Genomic DNA, 24,366 nt, shown 5'->3' with positions numbered 1-24,366 from the left:
TGTATCTCATCTCCTTCCTTTCTCTTACAAGCACGTCTGTCATTGTATATTTCATTTCAAGATCTTAAATTTTATTACGTCTGCAAAGACATTTTCTCTGAATAAGGTGATAGTCACAGTTTCAGATATTAGAACATGGAATATCTTTTTGTGTTGTCACTCACTATGATATACTTAGAGGTGTATTTCCTTTTCTCCCCTCTGTCTTAGTATTTGCTGTGCTTCTTAAATCTGAGAATGCATGCCTTTCTTCAATTCTGGAAAATTCTAATATATTTATCTTTTAGAATATTTCCCCTCTTTCAATCTCTTTACTGTCCCTTTGTATCTTCTATTAGATGTGTATTAGATTTTGTCATCCTGTTTTCTATATTCTTTAACATTGCTTCATATTTTTCATCTATTCTGTCTCTCGATTTTGTTCTTGGTAATTTCTCCCCATCTTCTTTCTAGTTCACTTATTCTTTATCTAGCTGAATCTAATCTAAAGTTTAACCTTTCCTTTGGGATTTTAATTTCAGTGATTCTATTTTTTACCTTCAGAAATTTTATTTGATGGTTCTTTTTTGTTTTTGTTTTTTTTTTTGAGATGGAGTCTTGCTCTGTCGCCCAGGCTGGAGTGCAGTGGCCGGATCTCAGCTCACTATAAGCTCCGACTCCTGGGTTTACGCCGTTCTCCTGCCTCAGCCTCCCGAGTAGCTGGGACTACAGGCGCCCGCCACGTCGCCTGGCTAGTTTTTTGTATTTTTTAGTAGAGACGGGGTTTCACCGTGTTAGCCAGGATGGTCTCGATCTCTGGACCTCGTGATCTGCCCGTCTCGGCCTCCCAAAGTGCTGGGATTACAGGCTTGAGCCACCGCGCCCGGCCTGATGGTTCTTAAAATATGCCGTGTGTCATGTTTTTTGCTCGTATTCTATAGTTATTTCAAGATTGGTATCTGATCAATTCACTATATGAAATTTTTGGGGGATCTAAATGTTGTGTTTGTTGTTTTGTCTGATTCTCACTCATGTTAACTTGTTCTTTGGATGTTATATATATTTTTTACATTCTTTCATATAAAGTTGATCTAAATCTGTGGAAATTTTCAATTTGCCCTTCTTCAAGAGAATTTTTAAAAAGATAATTTGCTTTTGCCTTTGCCATGCGCTTCAGAAGTGTTACAAATCAGAGGTCATTTTAAATGAAGTTTTTGGTTTCTGTTTCCCTGGCCCATATATTTGGTGTAGATTTGATTTCCAAACTCATGTATGTAGAGTTATGATTATAACTAATCAGGAGGAATAGTCTTTCTTTTTTTCCAACCTGGAGCTGGGATGGAGACATGTTTTAATCATACTTTTTCATTAGGGGATAAGTTTTTTCCTTCCCCACTCTTGCTGAAAACATTGTCTTTTGAAGATATTCGTTCTGTATGGCATCTCAGTACCAATTCCTGTCAATCTTGTGTAATGTGAGAGTCTTTTTTCCACATCTTGCATGGTCATTAAAACTCAGTGCTCAGGGTTCCATGTAAAATTGAAGACACCTATAATTAGAATTCTCATTTTTCTAAAGTGCTACTTTCCTCTCCACCTAGCTGCTTGCCTTTTTGGAATCGTGTTTATACATGCAATCTTAAGTGGATAATTTGCTCAATGATAGAGATAATCAAAAACAAAATTACCTGTATCATTTGAATAACTGTGTTGATTCTCCACATTGCACTTAAGTCAAAGCCTTTATATGTAGCCTAGAGTCTGGTGGCTGAGTCTTCTTGTTCTCTCTATACCATAGGTTTTCCCTGCTTTGTAAAATCCATTACTATATATTGACCAACTATTAATGACATGATTAAGTGCATACTTAAGAAAACCATGGTTTTGCAAAAGAACATTGTATAGTTTATTTAAATTTTACTTTATATTAAATAATTTAATTACAAAAGGCAATTTTACACCAGAAGCATAATTAATGAGGAGCCAAGGTATGATTAATTATCTTTTAAGAGTTTTATCATCCAAGAATGCTGAATTACCAGTGTGACCTCAGGCACCAACATACTTGCATTTGGCTCTAGATTATCCCTCCTTTTCTGAAGCTGTCAAAGGAGAAGGTGACTAGGAAAGAAAACTCTTTATGCAAGTTGCCGAATCAGTACGGCGTTCACAAGACTTCATCACCTCTTTGTACATCTTCCGCAATTACTCGGTATTTAAATCCTTGTACTCTGTTTCTTGAAGGTTGGGTTCAGACTTGGGTGTTTCTTTCCAGAATCATTTATCCCTTCCACATAAAGAATATCAAGTAGCTTATGCTAACTATGCTCTTAGGATTGTGTAGAGATAAGAGCACTGTATATGGAATTGGAAGACTTAGATTTGAGTCCTGATTGATCTCACATGCTTAGACTTTTGTAAAATTTACATCTCTGGGCATCACTTTCCACATCTGTATAAGGATCTTGTACTAAATGGACTCTTAAGATGTCTTCCAACACTAACATTATATGATTCCAGTTATTTACATGTTGCAGTATTAGATAAATCATCTTTTCCAGACATTTTACTGATAGGTGATGGAATCTGAGATTCTTTGGCTGTTTAAAGATGTTCTTGTTTGCTTTATTATAATAACTTCCTTAAAAATTTGCTGTGACTCGTATTAAGAATAGGAAAAATTGGACCACAGTCAAAGGATAGTGGGTCATGGGCACTATTTACAGACTAGGGTAAATTCTGCTTTATAGAAAAGTATCTCAAAAAGAAATAAGGTGGGACTTCTGACGTGAAGAATATGGAATTTTCCTTAACTTGGATAGTTCTTCAAGAAAGGTTCTTATGAATCTCAGACTATTGGTAGGTTTGCTAATATTTTAAAATGGAATTTGCATATTTTCATTGCCACTTTCTAATATGACTGTTTCTTTGACAGGGAAAAGGAAATGCTGTCTAACCTCTACATGACATTATATGATGAAGTAACCCATGGATATTTACACTCACAAGAATTAAGTGGTAATAAGAGGTTCTAAAATTTCTTGAATACATTTCCTGATTATGTGCTTTTTAGGAATTGTTTCAGCAGTTAGTGCCTCTTCATCTACTTTTAATGGCTTATGGTATCAACTGGTAATACATGATATGCAAATGCTGCAGGCTGTGAGGAAGCAAAAGTAGATAGTTTAATCCGTAAATATCTTTGGTTGTATTGGTTAAGATAGGTAAAATATAATATGTAGCTTATACTAGTTCAAGTGTATTTTTTGGAAAAATGTCTGCATATTACATCATGGATAAATTAGTAAGTGCTGGAGTCACTGATATCACTGGAATTTAGTCTTTGATATCTTAAGGCTTATACTACCCTTCACGCTTTCATGACACTGACCTCTCCCATATCTTGGGCTTCTCCTTTATACCTATGGAATAATTTCGCATAGTTTTCCTTTTACCTTAACTCTGGTTGTCATATTGTGTATCTTAGTGTCCAAATGGGTGACTCATACTGCTGTAGCTTCACACTTTCAAAACCAATTGTTTTACCTTGATTCCCCTGACCAACACTGATGGCCACAAATTGCACATTGTCATTATGTGAAAATCTCAGACTTTAATGTCTTATTCTTCACTCACAATCTCTTATGCTTCCAGCTCTTTTTATTTAGAATTTTATTTCCTTGACCTCTCCATTTGGTGCCACTATGATTGTATGATTTCCAACCTCAGCTGCCCTTAGCACCAGTTGGTATTCCCTTTAAGTTTTGGTGTGATCTCTCCTGTTTCCTTTGGTACCTATTCCAAACCTTCACTACTCTCCTCAAATACTCAATTATGTCATCTATCCAACTTTAAACATTTAAAAATGTTTTACTTAATTAAAATAAAATTAAAACTTGCTAGTCTGAAATCTATGAAACTTAATCTTTTCTGCCCTGTTTCTTTTGAAAAAAATTTTATTGTGGTAAGAATATTTAACATGAGATCTACCCTCTTAACAGATTTTAAAAATGTAGGTTATTCTTATCTATAGGCATAATATTGTACAGTATTTCTATAGAACTTATTCATCTTATGTAACTGAAATTTTGTACTCACCGATTAGCAACTCACTATTTCCTCATACCCCCTGTTCCTGGCAACTGCAATTCTATTGTTTGTTCCATAGGTTTGACTATTTTAGATGCTTTATATAATTGGAATTCTGTAGTATTTTTCCTTCTTTAACTGGCTTATTTCACTTAGCATAATGTCCTTCAGATTCATTCATGTTATTACATATGACAGGATTTTCTTCTTTTTAAAGGCTGAATGATATTCTATTATATGTATATAATATACTTTTTTCCCCCTTATTTATCTGACATTTAGGTTGTTTCCACAGATATTTAGATTGTTTTCCATAGGCTGGCTATTGTGAATAGTACTGCAGTGAACAGGGGAGTATTACTGTCTCTTCAAAATCCTGATTTTAATTCTTTTGGCTAAATATCCAGAAGTGGGATTACTGGATCATGTGGCTTTGCTTTTTCGTAGAGAATTAGTAAAGGCTGTTGGGAAGCTTCCTAAACTCCTTGATACTCCTACCTACAAACAACATTCATGTCCTTTCATCTTGTCTCATTGGAAAAGGTGCCCTTTCACCAGACTAATCCTTTCATTTCTTGATTTTCTTCTGCTTTCTCAAGGTCTATGCTTTGCTAATTTTTACTCAGTATTTTTCAGAAAAGCTTTTTGAAGGAGTTGTTTTCATTAGTTGCTGAATTTTCTCACTTCCCATTTCATGGAAATCTGGCTTCCACTTCCAAAATTCTACTAAAACTTAATAAAATCATTATTATCAACTCTTTAGTCATTATTTTGTATTTATCACTGTCAGGGCTGGGTGAGGTGGCTCATGTCTGTATTCCCAGCACTTCGGAAGGCCAATGTGGGAGGATCATTTGAGACCAGGAGTTCAAGACCAGCCTGAGCAATATAGTGAGATTCCATCTCTACAAAAAATCATAAAAACAAAAAATTAGTTGGGCATGTTGGCACACAGCTGTAGTCCTAGCTACTGGAGAGGCTGAGGTGGGAGGATTGTTTAAGCCCAGGATTTTGAGACAGGAGTTTGAGACTGCAGTGAGCCATGATTGCTCTACTGCATTCCAGCCTGGGCAGCAGAGAAACTCTGGCTCTAAAAAGACAAACAAAAACAGCACTATCATCGATTGCCTCTTTTCTGAAAATATAGTATCCACTGAACCAAAAAATTCAGTTCAATAGACTTTTTTTGAGAATTTCTTCTTAATTAGGCACTGGAAACAGAAGAATGAAAAATCTTGCTTCGTAGAAGCTGACAGTTTAGTGAGGGATATTGACATGCAAGCAATCATAATACCAAGGGCTTTGACTGAGATACATAGTAAGTGCTATGGGAACACAGAGGAAAAATTTACTATTCCCAGGGCAAGTTGTGGAAGCCTTTGCCTATATGCCCTTGTGCAACTTTTGTGACAGTTTCTGAAAGTTCTTTAGGAAACAGGTTGAAAGATTTGAATATTAAAAGATTGAAGAGGGTGGGGTAAAAAAGAAAGAAGTTTGAAAGGCTGAAAATACAGATTTGCTCCCCTTTCTTTTAGTGATTATTATTTTTTTGAAAGATAGTTGGGGGAATAAGGATAATTATTCTTTTTGATTAATTAACTAACTGTTTTGTTATGTCTGTACAGCACTTCATAAAGCCTGTAAAATTTTTAGTAAAATTCGAAGTGGTAAGATTTATGTGAATGATCTTCCAGTGATCCTTGGCATCTTGAGAATTTCTATAAGTGATTTAGAAATGCGACAGGCACTAAAGACTGTTGATATTGATGGTAAGTTTTATCTTTTCAGTATTAGTTTAAGGGTCTGCAATCATAAATATGTTTGTCAGATTAATTACAAATGATAGGAAAGCTAAACCTTAAAATGTATTATAAAAACATCATTTTTGGTCATATTATATGTTATGAAACATTTTTATATGTTACAAGAACATTACTTACAATAATGATATTGAAAATTGGCCTCAGGTTTATGTAATTGGTTTGATTAATTACTAGACTGGATTATGACTTATTCTCGTTATTGTTCCATGCATGGTCTAATCTTATTTAGTTATGTAATTTAAATAATGTAATAAGTACTTGACCCAGCCACCCAAAATAAAAAGTAGGACCTTGTCAATAATTTACATCTAACCGTAAACTTTACTAAGCAACCTATTATTCTGTTTTCCCCAACCTGAGGTAAGAATTACCTTGAATCCTATATTCATTATTCTCTTATTTTTCTGTTTAAATAGGATTATTGTTATGGATAGGTATTTTTGTAAAATAGTTCAAAAATTTTAGTTGTTTAAAAAACTTTAGTAAAAAGTTTTTCATGCTGTATATAATCTTGTTTTTTTCACTTAATATTATATGACTAAGATTTATTCATATTGTTGTAAATGTGACTAAGATTTATTCATATTGTTGTATACTGCTTTTTTTTTTAATACTCCTGCCATCCTTGAATTGATCAGCCTTTAAAAATTATGGTTGTTCTAATAGATATATGGTTATTATCTGATTGTGGTTTTAATTTGCATCTCCTGAATGATTAAATAATGTTGAATATCTTTTCATGTGCTCATTTGCCATTTGTATATTTTTTGCCCATTGAAAAATTGTGTTCTTATTATTGTATTTTGAGATTATTTATATATTCTGAATATAAGTCTTTTACTGGATATGTGATTCGTAGATATTTTTTTCCATTCTGTGGCTTGTCTTTTTATTCTCTTAAGAATGTTTTTAGAAAAGGAAAAGTTCATACTTTTGATGAAGTCCAGTCTACAATTTTTCTTTTATGAATTGCTTTTGATATCTTATCTGAAAGATCTTTGCCAACCCAAAGTCACAACAACATCAGAAAACAAGTCAAAGTAGTTCATTAAAATTTGGACAGATGTTTCACTGTTTTTGAAAGAAAGGAGAACCCACTCTCAAGTTGTTATACTGAAGAAGTGGAGATAGACAACTTGACAGACTTTTCATTGCTGAAGAAAGTGCTTCTGTGGTATGGAAGTGAGAACAACCAAGCCTTGTCATTTCCTCTGCAGACGATTGGAAGCACTTAAGTATTCCTCTGTAGGCTATTTCTGCTCAGATGACATTAAATTGAAATATAGATTTATATTTGTTTTCTTCATGACATAGATAACATCACTGATGTAAATAAACCCCATCAAAGTTGGGCTCATTTGCTTCATGACAGGAGAAAATGAATTCATAGTTATTTAACTTGAAGAATCTTGAAGAACTACAAATATAAAAATTAGTCTTGAGCAAAGAGCACTGCTGTATCTACAGTACTAGTCCCATAGCATTCTTATTACTGCTGGAACGCTATTTACTACCTAATTACAATATATACATTTTTTTCTGGTAAATATTCTTTTTACATTCTATATATGTCTACTGCTCTGTGTATAGATAATAGTATTCTAATGTCATTAGTTAATTCTATTTACATTTTTAGTTGCGATTTTTATCTTATATTCTTAGGGGGTTTGCTAATAATGTTTGCTGATGGAGTTTTTTTTTTTTTTCCCTTCTGTTTTGGAATCATTTTTATAGTTAATGGAATGCTGGATTTTTCAAGTTTCCTTAAAGCTGTGGCTGATGTTTCTTATTTGGTCTCTCAGAATCCAGGTAAAAAAGACTTCTTCAAAAGTATAGAAGATAATAATTTTGTAACTGATTTTGGGGTTGGGAAGGGTGGTATTTAATATATGAATTAATTTATATTTTACAGAATCTCCCACTAGCGTAGGCTGAGAAAAATTAGGTGTGAATTTTGTCATAAAAGGCATTACAAAACCTGGCTCAAACTGCCCCAATATTCTAATATTCTATCTCTAATCTCTAGTTTTTCCTTCACATTAACTGCTAGACTAATTCTGTTAAAATACTCTTTTCACCATGTCATCTTCCTGCTCAAGAATTTGGGTGCTCTTCCTATTATCAAATGAGTCTAGGCCAAACTCTTATGCTTAGCCTCTTTATCCCTTCATAATTTTGTTCACCACTCTACCCTTTATCACAGTACCTTTCCCAGGCAAGAACCCCGTACTCCGATTAGTCATAAATCTTCATACATGCCAACATAATTCTTATTCCCATGCCTTTGTTTGTGTGCGTGTTTTTTTTTTTTTCTGTTGAAATCTCACATCTGTTTTCTTCTTCATCCTTAACAGTACTTTCTTCCTTTTGCCAGAAATCTGTTTGTACCTATTCCTAAAAATTTCAGATACTTATGGGTCTCTTAATAACCTTTAGTTTATATTACCTATACATTATAAATAAAGTGGTTGGAAAGGGTATTCATATTAATGGTAGAAACGGTACCTCCAAAAACACGAAATCTGTGGTGTTCATGACCTGATGTTAGCAATTCTTCTGTTTCTCCATTAGGTGATATCAAGTTCTTATGCTTGGTCCTTGGAATTATATATTTTTATTTTTTATTTGTATAAATTTAAGGGGTGCAAATGCAGTTTTGTTACATAGATACATTGCATCCTGGTAAAGTCTGGCTTTTAGTGTAACCATTATCTGAATAGTTACACATTGTACTTATTAAGTAATTTTTCATCCTTCACCCCCCTCCCACACTTCCAAGTCTCCAGTAACTATTATTTCACGCTCTATGTCCATGTGTACACATTTGGCTCCCACCTATACATTTGGCTCCTACCTATAAATGGCTTTCATTATCTCAAGTGAAACAACTCAGAAACAGAAAGTCAGATAGATAATAGTTTCATCCATATTGCTGTAAAATATATTATTTCCTTCTCTTTTTATGGCTGACTAGTATTCCATTGTGTGTGTCTGTGTGTGTGTGTGTTTGTGTGTGTGTGTGTAACACATTTTCTTTACCCAGTCATCCATTTATGGACACTTAGGTTCATTTTATATCTTTGCTATTGTGGATTGTGCTGTGATAAACATATGAGTGCAGGTATCTTTCTGAGATAATGGTTTCTTTTCCTTTGGGTGTATATACCTAGTAGTGGAATTGTTGGATCATACAGTAGTTCTATTTTTAGTTCTTTGAGAAATCTCCACACTACTTTCCATTTTTTCATAATGCTCATTTGGCCATTTGTATGTCTTCTTTTGAAAAATGTCTATTCATGTCATTTGACCACTTTTTAACAGGATTATTTGTTGTTTTTGTTGTCGTCGATCTGTTTGAGTTCTTTTTAAATTCTGGATATCAGTCCCTTGTTGGATGCACAGTTTGAAAATATTTTCTCTATTCTTCAAGTTGTCTGTTCATTCTGTTGATTATTTCTTTTGCTGTGCAGAAGCTTTTTAGTTTAGTTGTCTTATTTGCCTTTTTTTGTTGTTGTTGCTTGTGCTTTCGAATTCTTAGTCATGAATTCTTTGCCTAGACCAATGTCAGTAAGAGTTTTCCTTAGGTTTTCATCTAGTATTCTTTTTTTTCAGATGGACTCTCGCTCTGTCGCCCAGGCTGGAGTGCAGTGGCCTGATCTTGGCTCACTGCAAGCTCCGCCTCCTGGGTTCACATCATTGTCTTGCCTCAGCCTCCCGAGTAGCTGGGACTACAGGTGCCCACCACCACGCCTGGCTAATTTTTTTATATTTTTAGTTGAGACAGGGTTTCACCGTGTTAGCCAGGATGGTCTGATCTCCTGACCTCATGATCCCAAAGTGCTGGGATTACAGGCGTGAGCCACTGCGCCTGGCCTCATCTAGTATTCTTAAAGCTTCGAGTATTACATTTAAGTTTAGAACCATCTTGAGTTGATTTTGTATATGGTAGGTGATAGGGGTCTAGTTTCATTCTTCTGTGAATGGCAGTCCAATTTTCCCTTTACCATTTATTGAAAAGAGTGTCCTTTCACCAGTGTATGTTTTTGTCAGCGTTGTCAAAGATCAGGTGGTTATAGATATGAAAGTTCATTTCTGGGTCCTCTTTTTTGTTCCACCAATTTATGTGTCTACTTTTATAGCAGTACCACGCTGTTTTGGTTACTATTACAGTATAATTTGATATATTACCGTATAATGTGATGTCTCCAGCTTTGTTCTTTTGCTTAGGATTACTTTGACTATTTGGGGTCCTTTAGTTCCACGTAAAATTTAAGATTATATTTTCTATTTCGTGAAAAATGACATTGGTATTTTGATAGAGATTGCACTGAATCTGTAGATTGCTTTGGGCAATATGGTCATTTTAACAATATTAATTTTCTGATCCATGAGCATGGGATGTTTTCCCATTTGTTTGTGTTCTCTATAGTTTATTTCATCACTGTTTTGTAGTTTTCCTTGTAGAGATCTTTCACCTCTTTGGTTAAATGTATTCCTAGGTACTTTGGTTTTTGTAGCTAAGCTAAATGGTATTGCCTTCTTGATTGGTTCTCAGCTTGATACTAGGGTATAGAAATGCCACCAATTTTATCTACTTAAACATTACCAAATTTGTTTATCAAATCTAAGGGTTTTTTTTTTTGGGAGGAGTTTTTAGGGTTTTCTCAGTATAAGATTATATCATCAGCAAACAGACATAATTTGACTTCCTCTTTTCCAACTTGGATGCTACTTATTTTTTTTTCTCTTGCCTGATTGCTCTGGGTAGGGCTTCCAGTAATATATTGAATAGGAGTGGTGAATTGTTTTGTTTCAGTTCTTAGGGGGAATGCTTTAAACATTTCCCCATTCAGTAGGGTGTTGGCTGCGGGTTTGTCGTATATGGCCTTTATTATTTTGCGGTATGTTCCTTTTATAGTGAATCAGATGGTTTATTTATGTATTTTTCTATGAATTGCCTTTTCACATATACTTTTCATTGAAAAAACTAGATTGTTCATCTCATTAATTTGTAGGAGTTTTCATATTCTGGCTATTAATCCTTTGTTATGTATGTTACAAATGTTTTCTTCTAGTCTATTGTTTCTCTTTTAATTTTGAAATGGTGTCCTTGTTTTTTGGAATGGGACTATTATATTTTATCACAAAATTTATTATTTTTTCTTTATGTCTTCTGAGTTTTGAGTTGTGCTTAAAGAGGCCTCTCTCACCTCATTAGTGCACACACACATTTTCATCATGATTGTAGAGTACTGGTTTTCAATGCTCCAGGGAACCTGGAGATGGGTAGACGGGAATAGGGCAAGTTAAAATGCCACAAAGCTCACTGTTCTTGTTGAGACTCAGTCATTTTTCTTGAAGAAATTCCTCGGATAACTGCAAGCCTTTGGCTTATTTTCAGAGTTTTGAAACAAGTTGGTTCTGATAATTTCTGCCAGAATTCTCATTGCTTTTATGGAGGAGAGGGTTTCTGGAGGTCCCTTCCTTTGCTATTTTTGTTAACTTGATCAATAATGAGTAGTTGAGGACAGGCATGGTGGCTCATGCCTGTAGTCCCAACACTTTGGGAGGCCAAGGCGGGTGGATCACTTAAGCCCAGGAGTTCGAGACCAGCCTGGGCAACATGGCAAAACCCCATCTCTACAAAAATACAAAAAAGTTAGCGGGGCATCGTGGCACGTGTCTGTAGTCCCAGCTACTCAACAGGCTGAGGTGGGAGGATCACTTGAGCTGGGGAGGCAGAGGTTGCAGTAAGCTGAGATTGTGTGATTGCATTCTAGCCTGGGCTACAGAGAGATACCCTGTCTTAAAAAAGTTAATTAATTAATTAAAAAAAGACTAATTGAATGAATAAATAATGCCCAGCTTTTTCTCCTTGATTGTACTTATCAAAGAACTTAGTAATCATTAGTTTATTATATGATGAATTTCAAGAAAATCTAGTCTGACTATAATGTGATTTTCTGTCTGAAATTGATCATGGGAATTGTGTTTTTTTTTTGTCAAGGCTAATTAAGGGGTGTAGTGGTCAGGGAGAATTTAAATTTAGCAGTTGAACATGGCTTTCAATCTGTTTAATTCTTAAGGAAGTTTTTTTGTGGAAAATTATAATTTATCTGAATATTTTCTTTTTAAAATTAAAAATATACTGAGCTCTCTGATGTGACTACAAATTTTAGAAAATGATAAAGTGATTTGGTATTTAATTTATTTTAGTTAAATTGTTTTAAAATTATAGAATCTAAGATTCAGAAGTAGATGTCTTGGGGAGCCCCAGATTTGGTTTGCTAGTCAGGGTCATGCTGAATATTTCCTTCTGACCAGGTTCTTTTCAATTCATTTTATATGCTAAGGATTGTTAACGTAAGAATATGAAATTCCTATGAAGAAAAAAAGACCAATGTTTTAGCCACTATTATAAAGTTATTTTATAACAGTGATTTACTTGTTGATAAATATTTATAAAATCCCGTGCTTATATAAGGTTATTTTCCCTTAGTGGGCTATTGACACAAAGTCACCTCCTTTTCCAAGAAAAGCTATTGATTCTCATGGTATACTAATTTGTTTTTTGCAGCATTCCAGGATGCCTTGAAGATTTTCTGTAGGATAAAAGGTGGTCGAGTTTCAACTGATGAAATGTTTGGTGTTTTGGATAGCATGGGTATCCCTATAAACCCTGAAATTTTAGAAGAAGTGATAAAACATACCTATATTGACAGTGAGTTATTTGCATTGAAATATATATGTAAATATATATGTGCATGTATTTATACATTTTTTTTCCGGATATCAATTTTGCAATCTGTCCTTTGCTTCTCCTTTTTTTTCTTGATTCTTACCTTTTGCCATTGACACTGTTTACTGGTGTCTATAGTAAGAAATAGTCTAGAAAAATTAAGTGAGAAGTTTCTAAAATTGTTATAGTTTGGTATGTTTGGTAAAAGAGTAAAATGAATTTTAAAAGAATTCAGTCTTATATCTCTTTTCCAAGTCATTTCTGGTCTTTGTGGAGAAGTAGTTTCTTGTAGTGTCAAGGGCATTGACTCCACAAGTTAGAAGACCTAAATTTCTTGAATTCTCAACTTTATTATGTAGCTTTGATTAAACAATTTTGCTCTGCCCTTCCGTTACTCTCTGTACAATGTAGATTGCATTAAACATGATAAAAATATTTAGCAGGTGTTTTGTATTACATGTTTACTTGTAACCAGAGGATGTCCTATAATAATTAGTGATTAATTGATTGATTCATTTTATTATTTTATTATTTTTAGAGCCTCACTCTGTTGCCCAGGCTGTAGTGCAATGTCGTGATCATAGCTTGCTGTAATCTTGACCTCCTAGGCTCAGTAATCCTCCCACCTCATCTTCCTGAATAGCTAGGACTATAGGTGTGTGCCATCATGCCAGGCTAATTTTTATTTTGTAGAGATGAGGTCTTGCTATGTTTCCTAGGCTGGTCTCAAATTTCTGGCCACAAGTGATCCTCCTGCCTCAGCCTGCTGAGTAGCTGGTATTATAGGCATGAGCCACTGGGCCCAGTCTGATTCATTCACTTAATCAATCAGATAGTCAGTCATTTAATATCTACTATGCCTGGAACTGTGCTACGTGATGCAAAGATGAATAAAACACACTTCTTTTTTTTTTTTTGAGGGAACTCACATTCAAGTGTGGAAAAAACTAAGCAAACCAAAAATTAAAATGCTCCATGGCAAATACTATAATAGAGTGTACATAGGCTGCTAATACATACTGGAAGCCTTGGGGAAAGATTATCAGAGGAACTGATGTCTGAGCTGAATCTTGAAGGATCAGTATGAATTAAGTAGTTGAAGAGTGCAAAGAGTGAGAAAAACATCTTAAGCCAAAGGAACAGTTTGTGTAAATATGGCAGAAAAATACTCAGACATGACATCTTTCTGAGTGGGCTTCCACTGGTTTTTGTCATTTATTAATGGTGGTTTTGTAGTGGGCTTTTGGTTGCTGATATCTGGTCTGGAGATAGAATCCGGCCACATGGAGTTCTATTAAGAAGTCAGGTATGGTGGGCTCTGGGGTGAGGCATGAGTGGAAGGATATGATGGGGTATGAAAATGTAAAATGGGGATTTTAAAGACTGATCTTAAGCCTTTAGGGCATGCCCTACCAGGAACAACAGAAATCATATATGAAACAGCTGCAGTACCTTGCTTTTTGGCTTATGGGGTTCTGGTCTCAGTCTCCAGGTCTCCTGCTTTATTTGGGGAGGTATATTGGACAAATGATACTAATTTTATAGAATTGTTATAGGAATTAAATATAAACATTTATCACAGTGCTTGGCACCTAGAACAGACACAAGAGGGGTGAGGTAGAAACCTGAGAGTCATCCTTGACAACTCTACTTCTCTATTCCTCATGCAATAGTTCCCTTATTTAAATTCTTAGATATATCTCTTTAAAAACTTTTCCCTTTTTTCTGTATATAAGATAGATATCTCTTAAGTCTTTCCATTTCTCTTTTTCTTTTTACTCCTCTCTGTTGCCAGACTGTAGTGCAGTGGTGTGATCTTGGCTGACTGCAACCTCCGACTCCCTGGTTCAAATGGTTCTCCTGCCTCAGCCTCCGAGTAGCTGGGATTACAGGCACGTGCCACCATGCCCAGCTAATTTTTGTATTTTTAGTAGAGACATGGTTTCACCATGTTCCCAGGATGGTCTCAATCTCCTCACCTTGTAATCCACCTGCCTTGGCCTCCCAAAGTGCTGGGAGTACAGATGTGATCTATTTCTCTTTTTTTTTTTTTTTTGAGGCAGAGTCCTGCTCTGTCGCCTAGGCTGGAGTGCAGTGGCCGGATCTCAGCTCACTGCAAGCTCCGCCTCCTGGGTTTACGCCATTCTCCTGCCTCAGCCTCCCAAGTAACTGGGACTACAGCCACCACCTCGCCCAGCTAGTTTTTTGTATTTTTTAGTAGAGACGGGGTTTCACCGTGTTAGCCAGGATGGTCTCCATCTCCTGACCTTGTGATCCACCTGTCTTGGCCTCCCAAAGTGCTGGGATTACAGGCTTGAACCACCAAGCCCGGCCTGATTTATTTCTCTTTATCTCCCTATCTTAGTCCAAGTTCACATAACCTTTCCTCAGGACCATTGCAGTTCATCCTAACAAATATACCCCTATCCACTCTTATGTTCCTTTACAGTGCAGCCATAATGATCTTCGTTCAAATACAGATCTGATCATGTTATTCTCCTCACATGAAATCTAATAATACCTCTTGGGATAAATAACTCTTTTAGTGTGGTTTACAGGGTCTTGCATGTTCTGGCTTTTACCCAGATCTTCATCTTTATCTGAGGCCATATTCTCCCTTGCTCTCTGTGCCTTCTTAGTTTCAACTATATACCATGCCCCTTCTTGCCAAATGGCTGTTGCATGTGTTCATTTCTCTTCCTTGAATCTTTCTCTCCCCTTAAAGTGTAAGTTAATTCGTACTTACACTTTAGATCCAAACTCAACTGTCTTTTTCCTCAGGGATATTTTCCCAGACCTCTCTGAGTAGGTCAGATTCTCATGTTATACACTCTCATAGCACGATTCACAATTGAAATTTGTATTTTTGTTGGATTGACATTGGTATTTCAAATAAGACTGAGCATCAGGTGAGCAGATATCATGTCTGCTTTAGCTTAATATTGTATCTTCAATACCTAGCATGGTGCTTATGGCACATATTAACCGCTCGACAAATATTTGTTGAATGAGTGGATCATTCTGATTCCTCATGCCACATCTTCCAATCAGAAAGAACAAAATATTCTTCATTTTATCATATGAATAAGCTGGCTGCAGTTTGAGGCAAAATTCCTCATAAGGAAAGTCCTTATCTTTTGACCAGGAAAATAATCTTAATAGACAGATTATGAGAGTTAAAACATACTGGGAAACATCTAGATTGAGCAAAAAGATAAGGTAAAGTACTGTACATAAGAAAGCAACAGGAATTTGATATGAAATATAGTGGTGGCTCAGTAGTGGAGGAAGAAGATGGATAGAACATAAGAGTGAGTGAGGGTAGAGTAACCACAGAACTTTAGGACTATAGTATGTAGTTGCTTGCTGTGCTTCTTAAGAACTCCCTTACTCCCAGCAATTGCAAATTACCAGTAAAAGTTGGTTATATACAATAGACTTGTATTAATATTGTTGGTGGGGAGATTTCAAGGATAAAGACCTATGGGTTCTATGTTGGATCTGCTTGGGGCAGAAAGGATTGCACTTGTAGAAGGTAATAATGTGAATGAGATCAAGAGTCCATGGGAATAGAGAAACAAACCTAAAATAAACAAAAAGAGTACAAATGACTCAGGAATCCTCAAATTTTGGTCAAGGTATTGATTTATGTTAGTGTATGCTCTGGGGTCTGAGCTATTTTAATGTTAAAGGAAAAGTTAACCCCAGGATGCCAACAATTTTGGGTTACCCAGGTAGGAGATGTTAATTTTTCTGTAGCAAAATTTTGCAGTAAGAAATAATATAACACAGTTATTCCGCTAAAAGAAGACAGCACTGCAGGTACTGTTCTAGCATCTTATTTTTGTATTTGGTATATTGTTGAAGATGATAGGTAGATAATATGTTCATCTTTATAGATGTTCACAATGAGGGAGAAGGAATTATGCCTCTGAAATTTTCAGGAAAGTCCAAGGAGGATTTGCTTTATTTAGATATGGCAAGAAGTGCCATATGGAAAATCAGCCGATGGCAGTTCTTAGAGGGTCAGGTATTTTGGTTTCTGAAATAGTGTATTGGTATAGCAGGTTTTTTTTTTCCTCTCATGGAGGTTAGAGATCTGAAAAATTGAACTGGTTGGAAAGTTGTGACTAGTGCAGTTTTTACTAGAGGAGGCTTTCGATATTGTGGAGCTACCTGAAGATTACAGAAATATAGTGTTAATGGTCACTTAGCATCTTCAGAGTAATGTTGCCTTGCATATATGACCTTAATAATTAGGATCATTTTTTTCCTCTCACAGTAGGTAGTTGCGTTTTCCAGGACGAATTTCTTCCAGAATTATATACCTTAGAGTAGGAGGCTGTTTTGAGCTTCCCTTAGGAAATAAATGATACCTGTGACCATATTGATTGCCTTAGTTTCAACCAGGAATCATTCTTTAAGGTTTTGCTAAGTCAGATAGGGACCAAGATCGTCATTTCAGATTCTGGAATGTGTCTTCGGCCACTAGGGACTATTTAAGTAGGTAATATTTGTTTGGGAGTTTCATGATAGGTGTTTATTATTGCATAGATGCAAGGAATAAATTTGAGCAAGAGCTAATGAATCTGTGAACATGGTTGACTACCACACTCTTATTAGTTGAGGCTGAACTTCTGTTCAGAGAAAGGAGTTTTCTAAATGAAGAGCAGGTAAAAGCAAGATGGCCTTTTCCACTGGATTAATACATATATGGTCTAACAGAATACTTTTTAGTGATCAGATTCAAGAGCTTGTGGGTTGAAGAAGCTTTGAGTTGTCTTAGGACTTAAGCTATGATCTAAGAACATGGGACATGCAATCAATCTACCGTAAGTGCCAGTTACTGGGGCAGGTTATGGGAAGTGTTAGAACTATAATCAAAACCAGGATGGGGATAAATACCAAGGAAATAAGAAACCAGAATGTAGGAAGCAATCTCTAATCAGAAGGCAATTTAGCACCAATTTTGTCTAGCATTTCTTTGATTGGTTCAAACACATAGTACTTGCTTTGCAGGGATTTAAAGGCCTGCACCTGAAATACATAGTTTACCAATTTTCAGAGAATCAGAGTGAATCAGGTAGACCCAACACCAAAATGATACTATTCTTTGATTTAAATATTTGCTTCTCATCGCGGCAAGAGGGGCAGGGTGGCTGGGCCACTCCCCTCGGCCCTGGTCCCGGCCTGCCCCACCCAGCCGCCATGGCCCAGGATGAGGGTATATATTCAGAGGGGACGCAGGACGCCAGCGCAAAAGGAGCCGGGTGGAGCTGTGGTCGCACTGAGGAAGCTTTGTAGGTACATACATTGCACCCCTATTTTCACAAAGCTTGGCTATCACAGCATTATGAACACTAATGACCTCAAACTCAAACTCAGGTTGTCCAAAGCTGAGCAAGAACACCCACTATGTTTCTGGAGTGAGCTTGAAGAAGCCCAACAGGTAGAACTTTATGCAGCGCTCTAGGCCTTCAACTTTGAGGAACTGAACTTCTTTTTCCAAAAGGCCATTGAAGGATTTAACCAGTCCTCTCATCAAGAAAAGGTGGATACGTGAATGGAACTTGTCCCTCGAGAGGTACTGGGCAGTGCTACAGGGAAGCTAGATCAGCTCCAGGCCTGAAAAAGCAAAGAACTTTTCCAGATTTCTCAGAACAAAGTAACAGTTTTTCTAGTTGGTGGACAGGGGACTAGACTCGTTGCATATCCAAAGGGGCTGTATGATGTTGGTTTGCCATCCCATAAGACACTTTTTCAGATTCAAGCAGAGCATATCCTGAAGCTACAATAGGTAGCTGAAAAATATTATGGCAACAAATGCATTATTCCATATAATGATCAGTGGCAGAACAGCGGAATCTACAAGGAGTTCTTCACCAAGCACAAGTACTTTGGTTTAAAAAGAAAAGAAAATATAATCTTTTTTTCAGCAAGGAATGCTCCCTGCCATAAGTTTTGATGGGCAAATTATTTTGGAAGAGAAGAACAAAGTTTCTGTTGCTCCACATGAGAATGGTGGTCTTTATTGGGCTCTTGCAGCCTGGCATATTGTGGAGGATATGGTGCAAAGAGGCATTTGGAGCATTCATGTCTATTGTATTGACAACATATTAGTAAAAGTGGCAGACCCACGGTTCATTGGATTTTGCATTCAGAAAGGAGTAGACTGTGGAGCAAAGGTGATAGAGAAAACAAACCCTGCAGAACCGGTTGGAGTGGTGTGCGGAGTGGATGGAGTTTACCAGGTGGTAGAGTATAGTGATGTTTCCCTGGCAACAGCTCAAAAATGAAGCTCAAATGGATGACTGCTATTCAATGTGGAGAATATTGCCAACCATTTATTCACTGTACCATTTCTGAGGATGTTGTCAATGTTTATGAACCTCAGTTGCAGCACCATGTGGCTCAAAAGAAGATTCCTTATGTGGATACCCAACAGCACCGGTTGGAGTGGTGTGCGGAGTGGATGGAGTTTACCAGGTGGTAGAGTATAGTGATGTTTCCCTGGCAACAGCTTAAAAATGAAGCTCAAATGGATGACTGCTATTCAATGTGGAGAATATTGCCAACCATTTATTCACTGTACCATTTCTGAGGATGTTGTCAATGTTTATGAACCTCAGTTGCAGCACCATGTGGCTCAAAAGAAGATTCCTTATGTGGATACCCAACAGCACCGGTTGGAGTGGTGTGCGGAGTGGATGGAGTTTACCAGGTGGTAGAGTATAGTGATGTTTCCCTGGCAACAGCTTAAAAATGAAGCTCAAATGGATGACTGCTATTCAATGTGGAGAATATTGCCAACCATTTATTCACTGTACCATTTCTGAGGATGTTGTCAATGTTTATGAACCTCAGTTGCAGCACCATGTGGCTCAAAAGAAGATTCCTTATGTGGATACCCAACAGCACTTAATTAAGCCAGATAAACCCAGTGGAATCAGTATGGAAAAATTTGTCTTTGACATTTTCTAGTTCGCAAAGAAGTTTGTGGTTTATGAAATATTATGGGAAGATGACTTTTCCACACTAAAGAATGCTGACAGTCAGAATGGGAAAGACAATTTTACTACCACAAGGCACACTTTCATTATTGCTGGGTTCTCAATGCAGGGATCACTTTATAGATGAAAATGGCTCTCGTCTTCCAGCAATTTCCCACTTAAAGGATGCCAATGATTTACCAATCCAGTGTGAAATCTCTCCTCTTATCTCTAATGCTGAGGAAGGAATAGAAAGTTATGTACAGATGTAGAATTCCATGCATCTTTAATCATCGATGAGAATGGAATTCATGAGCTGGTGAAAAATGGTATATGAACCTGATACCAAGTTCTACCACAATAGGAATAGCTTTTATTTTTCATAGACCAACTGTGAACCTATAGGACCTCCTGGATGACTGAAGTTTAAATATCCACAGGGTTTTATTTTGCTTATTGAACACTTATAGCTACTGCAAACTTCCTGAGATCTAGGTGACTGAACTTCAGATAGCATTTTTATAATTCTCAAATCATTGAAGGTCTTATTTATATTTTTCAATTGTGTATTTTTTTCCAAGGCAAGGAAACCATTGGCAATCCAAGAAATTTCCTACAGCTGAACTATAGTCAGGATGTTCAACATCACTTTACTTGGAGCTGGAGGCATTTGTTTTTGAAGTTGTGCATAGTAATAATATGTCATTGTAGATGTTGAAAGGTTTCTATGATACCAAAAGTTTATTTTATCAAACAGTAAACTTTTTAAATGAAATAATTGGACAGTAAAATAAACTTATCTTCCTGTCTGTGGAAAACAATAAAAATTTGCTTCTTCCTCTCAGAGTTTTCACTTATGCATATTATTGAACAGTTGATTTTTTATGAATAGACTGAAGAAAAAACCCATCACTATTATAGATAGATAAGTAAATTTTCAGTCTTTTTCATCTTGGATGGCAAGCAAAATCAAATATTTGGAGGCAACAATTATTGAGCAAAGCGTTTCTACCTCCGTGCACAATTGAAGTGACATTATTCAAGGTCACTGCATCTGAACACATCCTCATTCATGCATTATCCAAGAAGAAAAATGGTCTTCGATGAGCAGGGGCAGGAATAGTGGGAAGTTATGAGAGTGCTGGACACGGAGAAGGTACAAAGTAAATCATTGTCTGCTATTCACTATGAAGAATTGCATTGTTTTTTATTGCCTTCTGTATATTTTGTTCAGTCAAAAATAATTTTTAGTGATAAGAAGTAGATACTTTGCGAGGCATTGGGGAAACAAATGAAAAACACATCCTCTGTTCTTGAGGAGTTCACAATCTAGAAATGAAGTCAAAAGAGTAAGTAAATACCTGTAATAAACTCTAAAAAACATGTAAAATGAAAAAATATCCTGATTTGCATGAGAGTTTAAAATATGACTATTTGTTTTGATGAAAAACTCTTTTATTAAGGAGAAAAGACCATGGCCTTACTCTTATGTTTTAGTGTGTACTGAGTTATCAATTCATGATTTCAGATTCTATTCAAAACTTGTAATAGTTGGCTCTTTGTTCCTACTTGCCACACATTTTGTGTTGTTTTCATGTTAGAATAGGATGGCAGATATATCTATGTTCAAAAGTAAATACAGTATTTGAACTTATTCTATTACAGGTAACCACATGGTGGATATTGGGGATATTATATTTATTTTGAATGAGCTACAGGAACAGTATGAGGATGTTTGTAAGTGAGCTCTTGTTGCTATGACAAGTTTTTAAATTATAATTTATAATTAATTTATAATTAAAGTCTTTACATTAAATCTTAATTTATAAGTTTTATTTTATAAAGGATTTTGAAAACCTCTGAATAATTTACCCTCTTAAATCAGGGAGATAACATATAATACTCAAAATGCTATTTACATGTCTTCTTTTTAGAAATGTCTATGCGTGTTCTTTGCCCAGTTTATTTATTTATTTATTTATTTATTTATTTTGAGATGGGGTTTTGCTCTTGCTGCCCAGGCTGGAGTGCAGTGGCGCGATCTTGGCTCACTGCAACCTTTGCCTCCTGAGCTCAAGTGATTCTCCTGCCTCAGCCTCCCAAGTAGCTGAGATTACAGGCATATGCCACCATGCCCAGCTAGTTTTGTATTTTTAGTAGAGAGAGGGTTTCACCATGTTGGTCAGGCTGATCTTGAACTCCTGACCTCAGGTGATCCACCTGCCTCAGCCTCCCAGAGTGCTGAGATTACAGGCGTGAGCCACCACGTCTGGCTCTTTGCCCAGTTTTTAAGGTTTTTTTTTTTTTTTTTAACTGTTGAGTTGTTTGAATTCCTTATAAATTCTGAATATTAATCCCGTCTCAGATGAATAGTTTGCAAATATTTTCTCCCATTCAAGAGGTTGTCTCTTTATTCTGTTATTTCTTTTGCTGTGTGAAGCTTTTTGGTTTAATATAGTCTCATTTGTCTATTTTTGTTTTTGTTGCTGGTGCTTTTGAGATCTTAGTCATAAAATCTTTCCTAGACCAATGTCCTTAGACTTCTCCCTATGTTATCATCAAACAGTTTTTTAGTTTCAGGTCTTATGTTTAAGTTTTTAATCCAGCTTGTTTTTTGTATATGATGAGAGATAGGGGTTTAGTTTCATTCTTCTGCATATGGTTATCCACTTTTCCCAGCACCATTTATTGAAGAGGGTATCCTTTCCTCAGTGTACATTCTTGACTGCTTTGTTGGCTTTGTTGCTTTTTTGGGCGTAAACCAACAGTTGATCAGTTGGGTGTAAATATGTGACTTTATTTCTGGGTTCTTTATTCTGTTCCATTGGTCTCTGTGTCCATTTCTTTTGAGATGGAGTCATGCTGTGTCACCCAGGCTGGAGAGCAGTGGTGCGATCTCAGCTCACTGCAACCTCTGCCTGCTGGGTTCAAGTGATTCTCCTGCCTCAGTCTCTTGAGTAGCTGGGATTACAGGCATGCATGACCATACTTGGCTAATTTTTGTCTTTTTAGTGGAGACGGGGTTTCAACATATTGGTCAGGCTGGTCTTGAACTTCTGACCTCAGGTGATCCACCTGCCTCAGCCTCCCAAAGTGCTGGGATTACAGGTGTGAACCACTGTGCCCGGCTTTTTTTTTTTTATTTAGATTAATTTTATTGACAAGATTTATAAGAACAAATTAAATATTTAAAATCAAAGGCCAATTATTAGGTCTCATTTAGTTGCTTATTTTGTTCACTTCTATTTACCTTTCCCTAGTGTCTGAGTAACTATCAAACTAGTCAAACCTGTGAAAATACCTGTTAACATTCAACATATATATGTCTGTTCTATGATGCAAAGATATTTTTCAACACTTAATTGGTACATCAAATGTGTCATTCTATCATAAGCAGCATGTTTTAAAATTCAGATTTAATAAACTGATTTAAGACAGTAAATTGAAAGACAAAATTAGTCTCATTCAGGAGTGGTCCATTATGTTGATCATCTAGAATCAACACTGATTAGCCAAACTTTAAAAGCCAGAGCCCCAACTCCAGAGAAACATTAAATTTCTTTAATGTAAAAGTATATTATTTTTGAGACACACTTTGTCAGAGATATCCACGATTACTTGCACATTATATTCTGGCATTATAATCTGGTACTTTAATTGTAATCATGAAAGTGGCTAGGTTTCTGGTAAATATCAGCATTTTATATGGGCAAAAGCAGTTAATAAAAATTGGTTCATTTACTATAAGCCAAGTGTGCTTGTACTTAATCCCACCCTTTCCTAAAGTTTTTGAAGCTTTGATATGTTGATTTTTGGTCTGTCCTTAATATAAAGTGTACCTACAGACACTTTTACAGAGTTAATACTAAAATTACAAATTGATGACACTTTCGAGCAAAGCAGGATAACTGTTCCTTCAGTGTTTCATCACTGAATTGACTTTCCCTGCTCCATTATACTGTCTGGCTGAACACTGACATTCCATAGTCTACAACTGTAAAGATACCTACCTATGTGAGTTGAAAAAGTGGTCTGCACAAAAGAAATAAAAAAAACTTTATATACAACAAATTGTTTTTTAAAAATACAAAAATAACATCTGTCACTTTTGTCATGCTAACAATCTGACATATATACACATGCAGGAGAAAAATTCCAATTCAGTCATCTGGACAACTGTAGCTTGTATATTTTTAATATGATGGACACACTGCCGCTGAATTTTCACACTGACAGAGATATGTATTCAAAATATTTCATATACTAAATACTGCAATCTCTGTGTGTATAAATCCCAGTCATAATAGTTTTTGTTCCACTTGATTAAAAGTATGCCTTAAGCAAGCTAATATTAAGTGCACTAAAAACCACGACAGTTCAAGAATCTATGACCTTATATAAAGAAACCCAAAATGTACAAAATACAACTATAAAAGCAAGGAACAATTAATGCCATGCAAGATTTTAACTAAAAATGGCATAGAAATGCAATTTAAAATAGCAAACTCAAATTCACATAACACTCAAGATAAAAAGGTCAGCAGTAAGTTCTAACGTTGCTTAAAAAGGATTTAGAAAAGGAAATACATTCTCTTTGCTGGTATAATGGTATAAATCAGATCTTCGAATCTATGGGAACGAGTCATCTTCTCTGTCCTCTATCTCAAGAAATTAGCTCTTTTACATTAGCTGTTTTTATGAAATCTTTTCTTTCAGTTAAATCATAAGTAGGATAATTTTCTTTTTT

At 35.9% G+C, this 24,366-nt stretch overlaps 1 protein-coding gene and 2 pseudogenes across 3 annotated transcripts in view; 2 read left to right on the top strand and 1 right to left on the bottom strand.

The window, feature by feature from the left end:
• The window catches only part of EFCAB13 (EF-hand calcium binding domain 13), a 122,641-nt gene that overhangs the window by 19,182 nt on the left and 79,093 nt on the right, over positions 1-24,366 (top strand). The window contains exons 7-11 of one of the 2 annotated variants that reach the window (XM_011962563.1): positions 2,061-2,191; positions 2,915-2,997; positions 5,694-5,837; positions 12,469-12,612; positions 21,285-21,356. In XM_011962563.1, the coding sequence (XP_011817953.1) occupies positions 2,061-2,191; positions 2,915-2,997; positions 5,694-5,837; positions 12,469-12,612; positions 21,285-21,356 (574 nt within the window). The remainder of the gene's footprint in view (positions 1-2,060; positions 2,192-2,914; positions 2,998-5,693; positions 5,838-12,468; positions 12,613-21,284; positions 21,357-24,366) is intronic. The other variant, XM_011962564.1, reaches the window with a different exon arrangement.
• Positions 17,984-19,956, top strand: LOC105526542 (annotated as a pseudogene).
• LOC105526543 overlaps positions 22,756-24,366 on the bottom strand; it is an 8,719-nt pseudogene continuing 7,108 nt past the window's right edge. Inside the window, exon 2 of the transcript XR_001004090.1 lies at positions 22,756-24,360. The product of XR_001004090.1 is annotated as a protein DEK-like (transcript). The remainder of the gene's footprint in view (positions 24,361-24,366) is intronic.

The sequence above is a fragment of the Colobus angolensis genome, unplaced genomic scaffold, assembly GCF_000951035.1.
Source record: "Colobus angolensis palliatus isolate OR3802 unplaced genomic scaffold, Cang.pa_1.0 Scaffold597, whole genome shotgun sequence".
In the NCBI taxonomy this organism is placed as follows: domain Eukaryota; kingdom Metazoa; phylum Chordata; class Mammalia; order Primates; family Cercopithecidae; genus Colobus; species Colobus angolensis.
The sequence above is the reverse complement of the archived record's forward strand: the minus strand, read 5'-3'. Positions and strand labels throughout refer to the sequence as shown.